Source organism: Gadus chalcogrammus, chromosome 15 (assembly GCF_026213295.1).
Source record: "Gadus chalcogrammus isolate NIFS_2021 chromosome 15, NIFS_Gcha_1.0, whole genome shotgun sequence".
Taxonomy (NCBI): Eukaryota; Metazoa; Chordata; class Actinopteri; order Gadiformes; family Gadidae; genus Gadus; species Gadus chalcogrammus.
The window spans coordinates 10,249,092-10,264,458 of record NC_079426.1 but is presented as its reverse complement, the minus strand read 5'-3'; the positions used below and the strand labels follow the sequence as shown (position 1 = coordinate 10,264,458).

Genomic DNA, 15,367 nt, shown 5'->3' with positions numbered 1-15,367 from the left:
ATAAAATAACTTGAATTGCACGCTAAAGCTTTAGAAATAGGAGGAATAGGATAGTGTGTTCCAGTAATCCAGGAAGATATTTTGAATATGACTTGACGTAAACTTTTCAAATGTGGTTATTTATTTGGCCTACATATGCAGAGAATAGATTCCAAGCAGTGGCATCCAGACAAAAGGATCATAGATCATAACACTTAATATCATATTAGAAACCCGAGCAAATAACATGGCCAAATACTCATGTTTCTAAATACAAAGAATTTCACAAGGGAAACACCTCACCTAACAACAGTTACAACACAAATCAATCTCTGACAACAACAACGGCTGATAGAAACAATAGCTAATAGCAAGATGTAATTGGGAGGCTAAAAGCAGTACCCCCTCAACCCCACACACACCGCTCCTACAGCCTCAGTGTGGTTCGTGCACTGGCCCAACCTGCTCTTGTCATTCACTGCCTCAGTAACCCAACGTGCCAACGCAGCCTGCTGCTGCTGCACTCAGAGCCAGCCAGGGGTTAGAGGGCTAGGCCTGGGCTAGGAGGCTAAGAGAGGGACGGTGGGTCAGGGAGGGAGGGTGGAGGTTGAATGGGGTGGCAGAGCGAAAATAAATGAGAGAAAGAGAGAGTTAAAGAGAGACCTCACTCAATTTTTCTTGAATTAGTATTTTTTTAAATTAAAAAATTTATACATACAAATGTTTTTCGACACATGATGTAAGCTTTTTAGAATACTGCCTTTTCTGGATCTTGAAAAATATTTGAAATGTTTAATATCGGGTAATATATATTTATTTGTTTTTTGGCCAATTTATGCACATACTAAGTTCACTGCAGTGTCATAACAAAGAAAATTGGTTTAAAGATAAATTTGATCCCTGACCACAACTGTGGGTGGAGGCAGAGGAGGATGGTAAAGAGGAGGAAGAGGGAGGGAAGAGGAGAGAGGGGTGGGTGGAGGGTGTGCTGGCTTCAATCAAGAGCTCATTCTGATCTCTTCCAAACACCGGTCCATAGGGGCCCCCGTAACTGTGTTATGTCCAGGGCTATGGTGAAGGGACAGCACCACACCTGTGGGAAGTAACGCCTTGTAATTTGTGTAGAATTCAATTAGAAAATCGGGGCTTTTATTTTGAATTCCAAGGATAAATTTGTCTCATTATATTGGTCAATTGGTATGCCCCCAGTATGTGTGTTTAGTTCTGGGGAACCGACACCACACTTGTGGGGGGGGGGGGGGGGAGAAGAGATGATGGATATTTGAGTAAAGGGAAATAAGGAATTGGGGGGATCTTGGCCCGTTATTTTGAATTCCAATTTGGTCAGTTGGTTACTCCACACATTGGTCGGCGAGGTTTAGTGCAGAGAGCAAAACTAAAGTTGAGAGAGAGGCAGACATTGAGGGACATACTATACGAAGACTGGGTTTTAACAAACAGACAAGGCTTGTATGATATGATAGGAAAAAAAACCGAACTGCTTGAATAGTCCTCCAAACATGACATTGAGATCCGTAACGGATTTGGAAAGCTGGTCTATGGAAATCCAGGACTCTGGGAAGAAGGTTTTGGCAGTTTATGATGTGGCAGTGAGACCTGCCTCTGCAGCTGTTTGTGGACACTACCCTCTTTTCCTGAAGAGAAAATGTTGCAATAGCTCACACCTAGAAACACAAATAAACACGCGTATAGGCAGGGACATGCATTTATTTGTGTACGTGGCTGTTTTAATTCTACAGGGAGACTCAATTGTAAAGAGGATTCAGTGATGTGATATCTGAATTAATTAAAAGGAATCTAATCAATCTTAGACTTCTTTTATGATCTCCCAAAAATGTTTTAAGTAACAGGGAAACCAAAGAAAAAGTATAAAAAATAGGAATTGAATATCTTCCATAATCTTAAACCATTTATTATTTATCGTGGATCATTTATCTCCAATTGTTCTCTTGATTTTCCTCGTTTTGTAGAAACCGTTCCGAGAACTGGAATGTCATCACAAAAACCAAGCCAATTTCTCCTCGAAAAAGGATAAACTTGTTTATTGTGAAGACAGAATGCTTAGCAGAGGCTGCAGGATATTTATCTAATTCTAATTACTTTATTCGTTTGGCGCTATTGCAAAAGAACAACATTGACATAATGATGACCACATCAATGTATCGAGTATTTTGACCAAGCCGTTTCCTGTTACGCAGTTGTCCCAACGTCAGGGCCACCAGTTCAGGGAACGGATCCTGTTGGCAGCACTCTAGGGCCCTAGGGAAATGACAGTGGAAGAAGGCTCGCGTATCGACAGCGCCATCGTCAAGAGTCATCATTTCCCTGAGGCCTGTGATCTCCTTGGTGTGTTCTGAGACGGACTAAACAAGATCCACGCTATCGTCACGAGTCTGTCGTTTGTTTATAGAGGGCTGTAGCTCTCTCTCATTCCCTGAGGCAGAGCAAGGCTTCATATTCACATAGTTATGTTGTTTCATCCGCCTTACAAGCCAGGCTGATAAAGCGGGAAAGGGGCAACTAAAAAAGTTGGAAGGCTGCACGGTCTATAAAATTCGACCAGATGCAAATAAGTGTAGAGTATGGGCTTGTTATGTTTGTTTGTTTGGACACACGCCTTTTCCTAGAATTAGTTATTTTGGCGGCGGGTCCGTGTGGCTGGAAACGGACCTGCTTGGCAGTCGTTTATAATCTTCTATTTTTTCATGGCGGTTTCGGAGGGGAGCCACAGTGCGGGCCTCACTGTATCACCGGTGAGATAACACATCCATTTACAGCGACCGCTAAAGCGGTCCAACCACCCCCCCCCTCCCCGACCCCCACCGCTGTCCAAGATACACAGCTATCTTTATTGACATCCTCTTGTTTAGCATTTAGCGCATAGCATTTAGTCATGTGGCAGACACTTTCTTCAACGACGATTTGGTCGATAACTTGAGATAAATTTCATTGATGACAGCCGGTAAGGGTCGGGACATCTTGCTCAAACATGCCTACAGGTAGATAGAGTGGACATTGGGGCTAAACACTTGTGCTAGTTCATCCGGCCCCTGCATACCATGCGATGTGTGCCGACTTGGCTTGTAAACTGTTTAAACTCTGTATTGATTTATGACCTCATTAAGAAATGTTGACTTTTATGGCCACCGTAAATACTGCATCGAAGATGCTTAAAATTCCTTTTTTTTATTTCGACGTCTGACGGTCTTAAGACTCATTTTTGGGGATCTCAGAGCGGTTGAACCCTGGGAAGATATTCGAGCGATATACCACCGCGGTCGACTTCATGACAAGCCAAAAGTCCCTCGGATGTATTTATACCTGAGGAAGCAACTGGGATGTGCTATTGTGAGTAAAACGCTTTTTATAGGGGGAAGAAATGCCGATAGCTAAAATAAATGGTTCCGGAGTACATGAGACCTATAGTTAAGAATAGCAACCCCTGACCCAGATGGTATAGGTTCAGACAGAGCCTGGGGGGGGGGGGGGGGCAGCGATGTGTTAAAATAAGTGTGGATGTCATGCTATAGGTCGAGCCACTGACTGCCAGCCAATTGAAAAGCATCATTAACGTTAAACAACAGTGTACTAGTAAGGCTGTTGAACTCCCTGCCGAAAGGTTTTGGTTTCTAAACCCGTTGTCATGCAGTCTACCTGCAGGATGTACTTTAATTCACTTAAGTCACTTTGGGCAAAGTGTCTAAATGACTGAATAGATATTGATAGTACAACATGATTGAGCACATAAACAAAGACCTGTTGGTGCGTTTAACGCATTGTGAATTCATAACTTTGCATCAGCAATACAGTTATTCCAACAATGCATTCCCCAGTGATTGATCTTACCCAGCGACACAGACCGAAGGGCAGAACGTTATGTGGAGTGCATATCACAGCCTGTTTAGTGTTAGTGGGCCACCTGTGAAAATAACCTAGGCACGACATCTTTATGTCTGGCAGCCCCTATGCATGTGGTTTGTAAAAAGACAGCTTACATTTAAATATAGCTTCACCATTGGCGCATCAGCGTAGATGCTAAAACCAAACAAACAAAGCACTGAGCCAAACCAGCCGGATACAGTACGCATAAGGCACATACAGTTCTAGCCCATTAGGTTACACAATATTCTCACGTTGCTTGACCCATCCTGTGAATTGAATGACCAAAGCGGACACAGGAATGCCCTGTCAATAGTATCTCGGCATTAAATGAATATCTCGGTGAGAGGGGTAAACTCAAAGCCTGTAGTTTTGAGTAGCATAGTATTAAGATACTCTGCGGTTTAAAGGATCATCACATTTAATTATACCACTGGAAAGACAGAGGCCGTCCTCACAAACTGCATCTACAGGTCAATGTCGGACATCTGGAAAATGCCATACTGGAAGACCTTAAACCCACCAGGCCCAATATGTATTTTCATCTAGTTTAGGGTACTGGTGTTGTTTGTAATTTCCCATGGAGTTTACAATGCAAACATGTGCTGCTTATCGACGTAGTGGTCCGCTGCACACATCCGACGGTTGTGTGTTTGAGTGCGAGTACAGGAGCGACCGTTGTGAGAGCTTATTTTAGAGACCACTGTACGCCATTAGAGTGCTGATATCAGCAGTGCTAGATGTGGGCCAGACAGCCAATGGAATGAATGTAAGGGCCACAGGGGGCTACTTGTATGAACCAACACTATTTCCAAGCTATAACCCTTACACAGAGCATTTATGGGTAAGGGATTAGCCACTTTGATAGGGAGAGAACCCAGTGCTTTTTAGTCAAACGCCCTGACCACTACTAGACCATCCGGACATCAACTAGCTTGACTTTCTCCATAACAAAACTTATACCGTACGGAAAACTGCATGCTGGGACGTTTCTATATATGAAAGTTTGAGTGATGTGTGTAATTTGAGTGACGTGAGGGGAATTTCAGGAATAGTAGGCGTTAAGAAAAACATAACAAACACGACTCAGGTTATCCCCGCCACGGTGATGGATTCATGTTTTCAGCTGTTAAACCTGAGAGTCACGCTTCTAAAGGTTGATTTAAGAACGTCTCAAGTCCTTCAGCCTCACATCAGCGGAAGACAAGACCACACCGTTAATAGATTTGAGGTTAGCAAAGCACCACGTTGGAGAGCCCAGGAAATACTTCCCTGACCTGTCTCCGAGGAGGATCACACATGATTGATGCTTTTGATCTTCCTAAATGTTTCTCTGAGAAGAAACAGCTCTGAAACCACGTCCAGACTTGCGCCTGTTTCCTTTCCTTCTACCCACCGCCAGAGCAGCGGGAGCAGCAGGCTAGGGCCACACATTAGGGCCATTACGACCCTTATCCAAAGTGCCACGGCTTTTTTTGCTGAGACGGCGATACACACACACACACTGGTGGTGTGCACGTACATATACACTAGTGCGCTGGTTTGGTCTTCTTGGGTTTCGTTCTGACTGATGTCCTGGGGTAGGGGTTGGGGGTTTGGAAGACGAAAGGTGTGTGGGGGGGGGGGGCTGGGGGGGGGCTTCTCCGCTGAGCTTTTGTTTACACTGATGCTTTCCAGATGCTAACCCATGATTGGAGCAGCCCAGCTGTTTGCAGGTCCAGAGCCAGTGAAACCTGGAGGATTAGGGCATGCTACTGCTATCTGGGATACTAGGAAAACACAGCCTCACGTCGTAGTCACTCCAAAGTACGCTTCCAGGAACCGACACCACTCACCCGCGAGGAAGGTTAATTGCGAAAGAAATCAACCCTGCACTTGACAATCGCACAAACAAGGCAGCGTTTTGCAAATGCTGCTGACAACTTACAAAAAACACTATGTGTTGACAAAAACTTCTTTCCGAAGTCATTGGCTCGCCTCCGACTATTTATTCACACACGGCCGGCTCAAGTAACATACAACTTTTCTTTTTTTCCCTTTGTGATTTTCATGCTCGGATCATCTTCCAATAGCCTGGGTGCATTGTTTGTTTTGGGGTCTGTCCGTTAACATTGCTCAGAGAAGGTTGTTGTTGTTTGGGGTTTCACTTTAAACAGAGGCACATTGTGCTCGTGATTAATCACTTCAACGACACACCTGTTGCTCTCGTCACTTTCTGCCTCACTTTTCTTCACAGGCGCTGGAAAGAGACAGCTGCACCCGCAAAAGAGCCATCCAGAGAGAGAGAGAGAGAGAGAGAGAGAGAGAGAGAGAGAGAGAGAGAGAGAGAGAGAGAGAGCGCGCGCAAGGGGGGCGAGGAGAGGGACCATAGAGAGAGAGAGAGAGAGAGAGAGAGAGAGAGAGAGTGAGAGTTTGAGAAGCGAGGGATGGAAGGATAAAGGGAGAGAGTGAGCTAGAAAGTGAGGGAGAGAAGCGAGGTCCGAGTGAAAAGAGAGAGGTGCTCGTGAAACAGAGGCCTTATTTAGAGCTCCCAGTGCATGATGGGATTTATAAACAGCTCCCATAATGCACCAGGCTGAGCTTTTGGCATAGGATTAGGCCATGCAGTCCAGCAGCGGAAATAGCCATTAAAAAAAAAGGTCTGAAATACTCGGGCAGTGGGACACAGCTGAGGGGTTGTCAGTATTTGATTCTTGTGAGAGGGGGGGTCTTAAAGCGATGGCCATCTGCATGGCCAGGCTTGGCACTGGGTTCCATGACTGAATCATGACCCCATGAGCCTGGGTGTGGTGATGTCATCCACCGCACAGAAGACGATAACACGGTTTTGCGTTGTTGTTGGTTGTTGCGTTATTTAGAAAGACGGGTTTGACGATGTCGTCAGAGGGATAGGATAACATGTTGCGTATCATTTCAAAGTTACTATTTTCTTAAGGTCTACATTTGTCATCACCATAAAGAAAATACTTACATTATGCAATAATGGTTATTCATATGACATAATAGCATTATTTCAATGGGAAAATGAATGAAAATGTGCTGACATGTTTTACCTTATCGAAACATACCATACATAACTTACAATTAAGAGACCTGGCCCGTGTCTAAATTATTTCTGAAAAGGCATATAAAACACACACACATCATTTATTTATCTTGAGAAAAAAGCAAAACACCATAAAATGTCTCAACTGCATCCTGTGTTGTCTCACTAAACATACCACAGGCTCTTGCACTTACAAGGTTCTCGGATGACGGCGATTCTTTCATTCGTTATTTCTCTAGTACAGAGCAAGCCGACTCGTCCTGGGTCATTCGACGTCTTTCCCGTTGGAAACATTATCGGTCTGGTTACGCCTCAACCACGGGCTTTGTATTTATATGCTTGTGTAGATGATGTGAGGATTTCTATCACAAAGTGAGCATGCGGATATCGGAGTCAAGCAGTGATTAAAGGAGCATTTGACCGCTCACTGGCATAAAAAGTATGGACATTTGCATAAACTAACAATGTGCTCTTAATTACCTCCTTGTAAAAAGAAAATCCATCCCTTTGTTCATTGAAAGAAGTTGCACTTTTCACGTTTCATCGATAGCCAAGTTTAATTTCTGAAAAAAAAGTCCTACTTCTGGACCTTGATTACTTCCTTGTATAGGTCATTCTTTGAACTAGTACTTGATTCCAAGGTTCAATGAAAGAAATGTCTAATCTTAGAGAATATAATGCACTATTTATCTATAATCACTATCGATAAAATAATCACTAATTCTCAAATGGAGACCAGAGGGTGGTTGAATGCAATTACTGCCAGACACTTTCCAAAACCTCAAGGTTATTTTACCCAACCAAACCTCTTGTTTTCTCATGGAATCAGACCAACCCCAAAAGGCATGTAACAGTTTGTTAAAAAAAAATTGCTTCAGTGTCCAACTATAATTGTCCGCAGTGGGTGTTTGTACAAGGTTGTCTCCAGACTGCGATATCTGGTGCCCGTGTCCATAATACACCCCCTAACCCTATGAAACTCCATATCTATTATTCTTAAAAAAGTAGCTATGCCCCAATTTGAACTCAATTTGGATGGCACGTATAACATTGACAGAGAGCCTACTTCGATTCTGTTCCTGGAGACGGAGGATTAAGGGTTCCGGGTTTGGGTTGCTCAGGGAATCCACCATTGACCGCTGCCTTTCAGTCTGGCCTGCAGCATCAACAGGGACATCAAGATCAACTTCACAAGTCCGACAGTGGTTTCCACTGTTATTTCACCACAGTGGTCAGTAATAGAGCCTTTTTTCTTCTAGGATTTGCAGTTTTGCAGAATTTCAACATTGTAGAGGTACGTTCAAACTGAGCATTGTTTAGTGAAACTCAAATCATGCTTTGGTTGCTCGATTGCTACAGCTCGGCATTCGCACTAACATATGTAGGGGTTTGTTCCCAGTGATGGTACTTGAAGACTCTTTGGATTAAATGAACCACCAAATCACTGATATATTAATAATGGCCGACCATAAAGCTCCACTGTGAAGAGTGTGCACACTGAAGACCACTTGCAAACTCTGTTCTGTAATGGAAATGTTTATGAAATTCATAAATATCCCAGAGCAATAACACTCACTCCAACATTACTTAACGTGAGCCAGAGAGGAGCCTCCCAATTTGCCTTATGTGCGTTTTGGGGATATTCCCTGACTCCGATGCTGTATTTGAGACATATTTCAGGGACGGTGGAGTCCACTGACTGTGTAGCCTCGTAACCAAATAGCTGAATTTCAATCGTTTCATCACACCTCCCTCCACAACTCCCCAAGTTGTACATCTTAATTGAAAACAGTGCAGTGGATTTACGACACCCCTCTGTGTTTCTGTTCTGCTCCGCGCCTATGGAGGCCATCTGCTTTGGATTTCCTTCTCCTCTTCCTCCTCCTACTCCCTCCCTCTCTCTCTCTCTCTCTCTCTGCCTCCCTCCTTGGACCAAAGGGGTTTGATTGGTGGGTCCCTCCCCAGCTGGCTCAGATGACTGTAGGCTGGAGGTATTTGTCCACTCACTCTCTTACTCGTTCTCAATTACTCTCCCTTCTCTGATACACCTCTCTCTCTCTGACTCTATACACCTCACCCGCTGTCACTGTCTCCAACTCTCTTAGCCACTCTCTATCTCTCTATTATGTATGTGTCTTTGTGCTTTCTGTATAGTAACTACTTCATCTTCATGCAGGACTTTCCCCTTCCAGCCCACCCCAACTCATATATCCTCCACCCTCACCCTGGGAAAATGTTCCCCCCCAGAGGTTGAGAACAGTTTCACCTACAGCACTCGCATATATTCCCTTCCACACTACCTTTTACTAAAGATAGCATTGCTCTCTCCATCTCCCTCTGTGTCGGCTCCTTCCCATCCTCCAGCCGTAGTCGTGTTTATTCTGTATGTAGGCTCATTAATTCTGTGATGTAAGCCATGGAATGCTCGCTGTCCTTCTAGCTTGGCTAATCTACAAGAAGGGAGTTGCGCTGCTGGAAACACTGTTCTGAGTCTTTCCAGATTCAGTCTTTAGGGTGGGTGAAGAAATGGACCCGTGTGCATGACGCATTGGAAGCGCTTGTGCATGGTCGTGTATGCGATTGCCTCGGTTTTGGGGTTCAGAAAGTTTTGGTGCATTTTCTGCACTCTTTTTAATTGAAGAATTTCCTGTGAATGTGATATGTATTTCAACGTTTAAACTTTATACTCGCCACAATTCGGAAAAAACGACAGACATTCCTGTGAATGAGTGTCAACTCTTCTGAACCTGCAGAACTGTGGTGCGTTTATGTCTGAATACTTGTGGGACTGGCGGTTAAGTTAGGCTAGGCTTCATATTAGGCGTATATGGATCTGTTTGGTGTGGTTATACTCCGGGTCAGGATCCGGGAGACGTTATGCAACATTCTTGGCCGCTCGGTTGCACTTGTCGTTTTAATGCGACTTTGAGCATCCGATCGCTGCCAGGCCACGTTGAGTCTGGTCACTCACAAGCAGCACAGGGCCTGGGATGTGATCCGCCAGGCCAGTCCCTGGGCTGTGGATGAGCTCACATCGTTTGATTAAATGTTAACAATTCAGAGCTACACTTGCTAGATTTAAGCTGCAGTTATTACCATGATTGTTCATTTAGTTATTATCTGATGCTTTTATCCAATGAAACTTACAGTGGATTCAGATACCAGTCATCTCATCAACATATGGATGTCCTGTACTTTCTGCTGTGACACATATTGGTAATTTTTCTGTCTGGGATCAATATAGTGCATTTTATCTCATTGTGTCTTATCTGAAGGAGCAGATTGGGGCTTGGGTATCTTGATCTAGGATGCCTACCGATAGGCTGCAGATAAAAGGTAATTGAACCCACTACTTTTGTCAGGGAGTATAACAACCTAGCCCTAGCCCCTAGACTACCATGTTCCTAAGTCAAGTGCCTTTGCTGTAGCCATTGTGCTGAACTTTAGCTGGTGTGCTGAGGGGGGTAATAGGAGACCCCCCCCCCCCCCCCGCATGTTATCTCTTCCCAAGGCTTTGGCCGGAGGAAACGTGAGCAAACATTGACTCAGCATCAACCAGCCAACACTGTTCAAAGTGAGGCGGCGGAACAGCACTTCCTCTCTGCAGGCGCGGACGCAACCGACCCCCGGTCTCGTTCAAAGGCCTCGTTTCCACTCCAGGGACGACGACCTGCAACGCATCCCAGTGTCCCGTTTACCTCCCTCATCGCACCATGCCTGGATGGATGTATTTGTGTAGGGTACAAAGGGGGGGGGGGGGGGGGGACATGATGAACGTCCGCACCCTGGGGCCTGGTTGTGTGATCATGCTGACGCAGTTTCCATTAGACTGAATCAGAGATGTTTGTAAATGTCACTTTCCTGGAAGTAAGACGTGACCTGAAAACGGTTACTCAGTCATCCTGCTGTTTATTTTGCAGCCACAGAGAGAGAGGGCTTTTTTTTCCCGTTGCTATTGTTACTATTACCATTGCAATGACAATAAAAGTGGCCCCTCCTGAGTTTTCGGCATCTGACATTGGACTCTACTGTTCCCCCAGAATGCAATGCCAAGCATCTCCTCCTCTGGTTGGTATTGTCCTGGCAGTAGAAAAATACCAGATGTTGTTGCGACACTCGTTCCCACTTTGGGTCTGGGTGGCCAGCATCGCCTCCCAAGTTTACAAGCAAAGCCAGTAACCTAACCCAACCGTGTGTGTGTGTGTGTGTGTGTGTGTGTGTGTGTGTGTGTGTGTGGAGACTTTCGTCACAGGGCCTGTGTTGCAACCAGTATTCAATAGCAACCACCCACGGTGTGTGGGCATCTTTTACAGATGTATAGTCATGGTTTGAAAGGGTAATTTGTCCCCCTTGTCGAAGGGAAGTAAACTGGGGTTTATGTGGAGTGTAATCATAGTTTATTTTGCCTTACCCACAATAACTGGCTCTACAGGGCTAGGGTTCTCATGAAAATATAAAGATAATATAATTAATTGGTTGCCAGTTTACAAGAGCTTGTTGTTTTTTGTGCATGGCGTGGCATAGGTCATACTGATTGACAAGGGAGCAGGCTAGTCTAGTGGTCAACTAAAAAGGTTATGGGTTGGTAATGTCCACACATTTACCTGTGGGCATCTTTAGTTACATCTGCAAAATGTGTTACCACTAGCTGCTCCTAAATGACTTAACTATGTTCACTGTAAGTCTCACTGTGTAAGTGTGTAAGAAGTAAATGGTAGGCGAGCTGTGTAATGGTTTGTTTGTTGTGAAGGAGGCCCGGATGGTCTGACAGCCCTCAGCTGGAGACCCGGCACACAGTGTATCCAGGGGTCAAGGCTGGGGCCAGAGAACACTGGGAGGCTGGGAGGAATCGTGATTAGCAGAGGATGAGGCATGCTTCGTCCCAGCTTTACTTGGAGGGAGGTTTATCTTGTTTGCTTTTCATTTGCTTCAGCGTCTGGTCCGAAATCTACTAATACACAATTCAGTGATCCCAAATATAACTGAAACTTCAGGCATGTATGTCCAAAACAGGCATTTATGACCATGGAAATGGCCATGAAGCAATCCAACACAAAAGGTTGCCATAGCATTGTCCTTCAAGATTTCCTACCAGTTGTGCCAAAGACAAAAACTCTTTGCGTGCAGTAGGATTATAATGTGGTTAGGGTGTAGGGACTCCAAGCTAAAAAGGATACTCAGTTTGATCCCCAAGGTACGCAGCCAGACATCCATTGGAGCGAGACACCTAAACCCTACCTGCTCCTTAATTAACTTGTATCTGTATCCCCTGCAAGTGGCTTTGCGTAAGAGTGTCCGCCCAATGGCTAAATAGTTCAACTGTACAGGAAGCCAGCAGACGTCACAGTTTCCAGCCTGTGTGCTGTCACAGTGGGAGACGAAGCGATGACAGTGGGGGCTGAGGTCATGCGTTCTGCGAGAGGGTTGGATGGCGGCGGCACGGCCTATCGTACTTAACAACACGAGGCTCTCTGGCTTGGTCGCGCACAGTGCTGGCGTGCACCGAGACAGCGCCAGATGTTGCTGATTAAAGTGCAGATTACTCACACACATAAGGATGGAATGAAGTAAGAAATTAGGAAGAAGTACGCACATCGGTACCCCCATCTCCTCCTCCCGCCCCGTGTACCCCCTTTTCCATTCACCCAGAGATCTCCAAAACAATGATGGAGGGTGATTGTGCACAGCCTGCAGGGCAGTAACCCCTACCTGCAACCAGTTACAGGATTTGGAGAGGACATGCTATACTTACCCGGTGGAACGTTGCCATCGGTGCATGGTATAGAATTAGACTCAAGAGGCTCTCTTGTGGAATAGAAAACACATAAACCTAAATACTCACGTGAGATGTGACATCGATGAAGGGAGTCCATTTATTTCACTTGCTTGTCTCCTTCTTACCAAACAGTGAAACTAACCAGAGAAGCCGTGAAGTCTGCTCTTACATATTGGCAAGGTGTCAAGCGTACTATGACCGCATGTGAGGGGCCAATAATCCCAGTTTAGCTGAGATTTACTTTGGCCCCCGGAGGTAGAGGCTGGTCATTTTATCTGGACGATGACATCACCAGCGCACGTACGGTGTGTGGCGTCCCCTTCTCAGCTGTCACAGGGGCCCCCTAAATACGGTTGCCAGTATTAATTCGATGGGGTGGCCCCTCCCAGAATTCCGTCTTGCTTGAGACTGCTTTCACGTGCTTGACTGACTGTTTACAATCATCTCCCTAATAGGAATCAGCATAGTTAATTTGAAGCAGCTGCAATGTAAGGAAATGTCAATTAACGAACGGCGCAGCGCACCGGATGAATAAACGGTGCTGCGCGGAGCATTGCCCTCAGACACATGCGTGTTAGGGTTTCCACGCAAAGACCCAGATGCATTAAAACACCTGGGAGGTGAGAATCCACCATTCAGAAGGCGTACACAGTGTTGTAAATCAGTGTGATACGGCAACACCATAAGTGCAAGGCAGAGAGAGAGATGGGGCATGTCAAAAGACAACGACAGCCCCTTTCACACATGCAGTGGGGTCATGCATGGGGTCATGTGTGAATGGGAACTGGGACGGGCATTTTGGGCAATCTGGGTTGCACACCTGTTTTGCAATCCCGAGCTGGGCATGAAAGTGACATCATCATTCCGGGCCCTCAATAGTTAAATATCAAACATAATTTGTAATAAAAAAAACAAGTTTTAAAAAATGTGCTTGCGATTTTTCCAGCGATTGAATGAATGTGTCCTTCTACTGACTGAAACAAAGTGTTTGAGATTTAAAAAAGTGATGATTTACATGTCTTTATGTCGAGTGGCCCGACTCGTACGTTTGTCTTCTAATCGAGAGATGCTTTTGCTTTGCTTCGTCTTCTCCTCCCCAGGCCAGACCCAAAGGGGAGGGATTGACGCCGTACCAGGGAAAGAAGAGATGCTTCGGGGAGTACAAGTGTCCCAAGTGTAAGAGGAAGTGGATGAGTGGAAACTCCTGGGCCAACATGGGGCAGGAGTGCATCAAATGCCACATCAACGTCTACCCGCACAAGCAGGTATACACCAGAGGTGAACCTCGAAACCTCAAGAGAAACTGTAGCCATTTGCCACACAGTAGAACAATAGAGAAGAGCATAAATAAAGACTGCATGTTTGAGATTATCTTCTTCAGTTTGAGGGCGTAAGCGTGCGATAGCGGAGATCAAGACCGTATGCCCTCAAGTGCTGCTCAAAAAATAAACACGTTTCATATGCTTGCTCTTGGGGAGTTATTAATTTGCAGAACCATTGGAAGCCTTTCAACTGAGAATTTCAAAGTGGTGAATGGTTTCCCACACAAAAGGCCCTTTGTGGGAGAAATACACTCTTTGAGTCTTGCTGGTGAGAAAACCTCCCTCTTTTGCACTCTGTGTATTGTGGTTAAGTTACACTCAGGCAGGCGAATTCCTTGCATTTGCAATGTCACCCACTTAACATATTTCCCCTTGTCAGCGTTTGAAACGGACCGCTTATCCCCATCGTATCCGCTGTCAGAGCGCAGAGCTCTCGGCACGGCTCTAAACTCCCTGCATCATGTCCCAAACCCACACCGACCAGTTTAACATGCAGTAAAAGGATATACCGTAAATAAAATGACCCGTAAATGTGATTTCATGGGGTAATCTTCCTCCTTCCAACCCCTGTAATTTGTTTTATTCTAACTGCTGGAAGTCACTGTTAAAACCTTTTTACTTGGAGAACTCGGCATAGACGCCATCAAAAATAATATCCTTGTTATGGCAAAAGTTAAGAGCTCGAATGAATCAAGGATTTTGTAGTGCCTCACTCAAATGTGATTATTTTGTGTTGAGCCCTTTGTAAACAGTGTCTGAACCAAAACACATAAATATACATAACAATGTATAGAAGTCAGAATAAATGTCCTTATTTTTATGGTAAAGCTGTGTTATAACCCACAGTAACCCATTTCCTTGAGTTTAAGCACTCGGAAGATATGGCTGTGCTTTAAATATGAAATTGAAAATAATAGTCATGGGGTTTTATAAAATTATAGTGTGAATGTTAAAACAACATCCAACCTTTTGACATTATTGAATTCGATGTGGATCATTTGTATGATTTCCATGCAGCAATTGTATTTTTATTATCCACTTTTATGGCATAAGATTTCATTTTCAAAGAAAACAAGTATGTTGAGAACATGAATCAATAGATCAGTTACGTATAACGTTGGTTCAGTCCATCTCTGCTTCCGAGTGAAGAGGTACAAGAGTTTGCAGAGACAGTGTGGCAGGACAGGCTCATGGTTGGAGTGTTTGAGTCCCATCCGAGAGGTTGTGGGTTCAAACCCCAATGTCTGCAGTTTGCCTGTATCCTCTGATTTGAGCGAGATGCCTAACAGCACACGGTTGAACAGAGCTAGGGTTCATATGCGTTTCCCAGGGTGAATGTTTAAA

General features: G+C 44.8%; 1 protein-coding gene across 2 annotated transcripts in view; it reads left to right on the top strand.

The window, feature by feature from the left end:
• zcchc24 (zinc finger, CCHC domain containing 24) overlaps positions 1–15,367 on the top strand; it is a 32,539-nt gene that overhangs the window by 11,607 nt on the left and 5,565 nt on the right. Inside the window, exon 3 of one of the 2 annotated variants that reach the window (XM_056609719.1) lies at positions 13,802–13,966. In XM_056609719.1, the coding sequence (XP_056465694.1) occupies positions 13,802–13,966 (165 nt within the window). Of the gene's footprint in view, positions 1–13,801; positions 15,352–15,367 lie in introns of those variants that run through there. The other variant, XM_056609718.1, reaches the window with a different exon arrangement.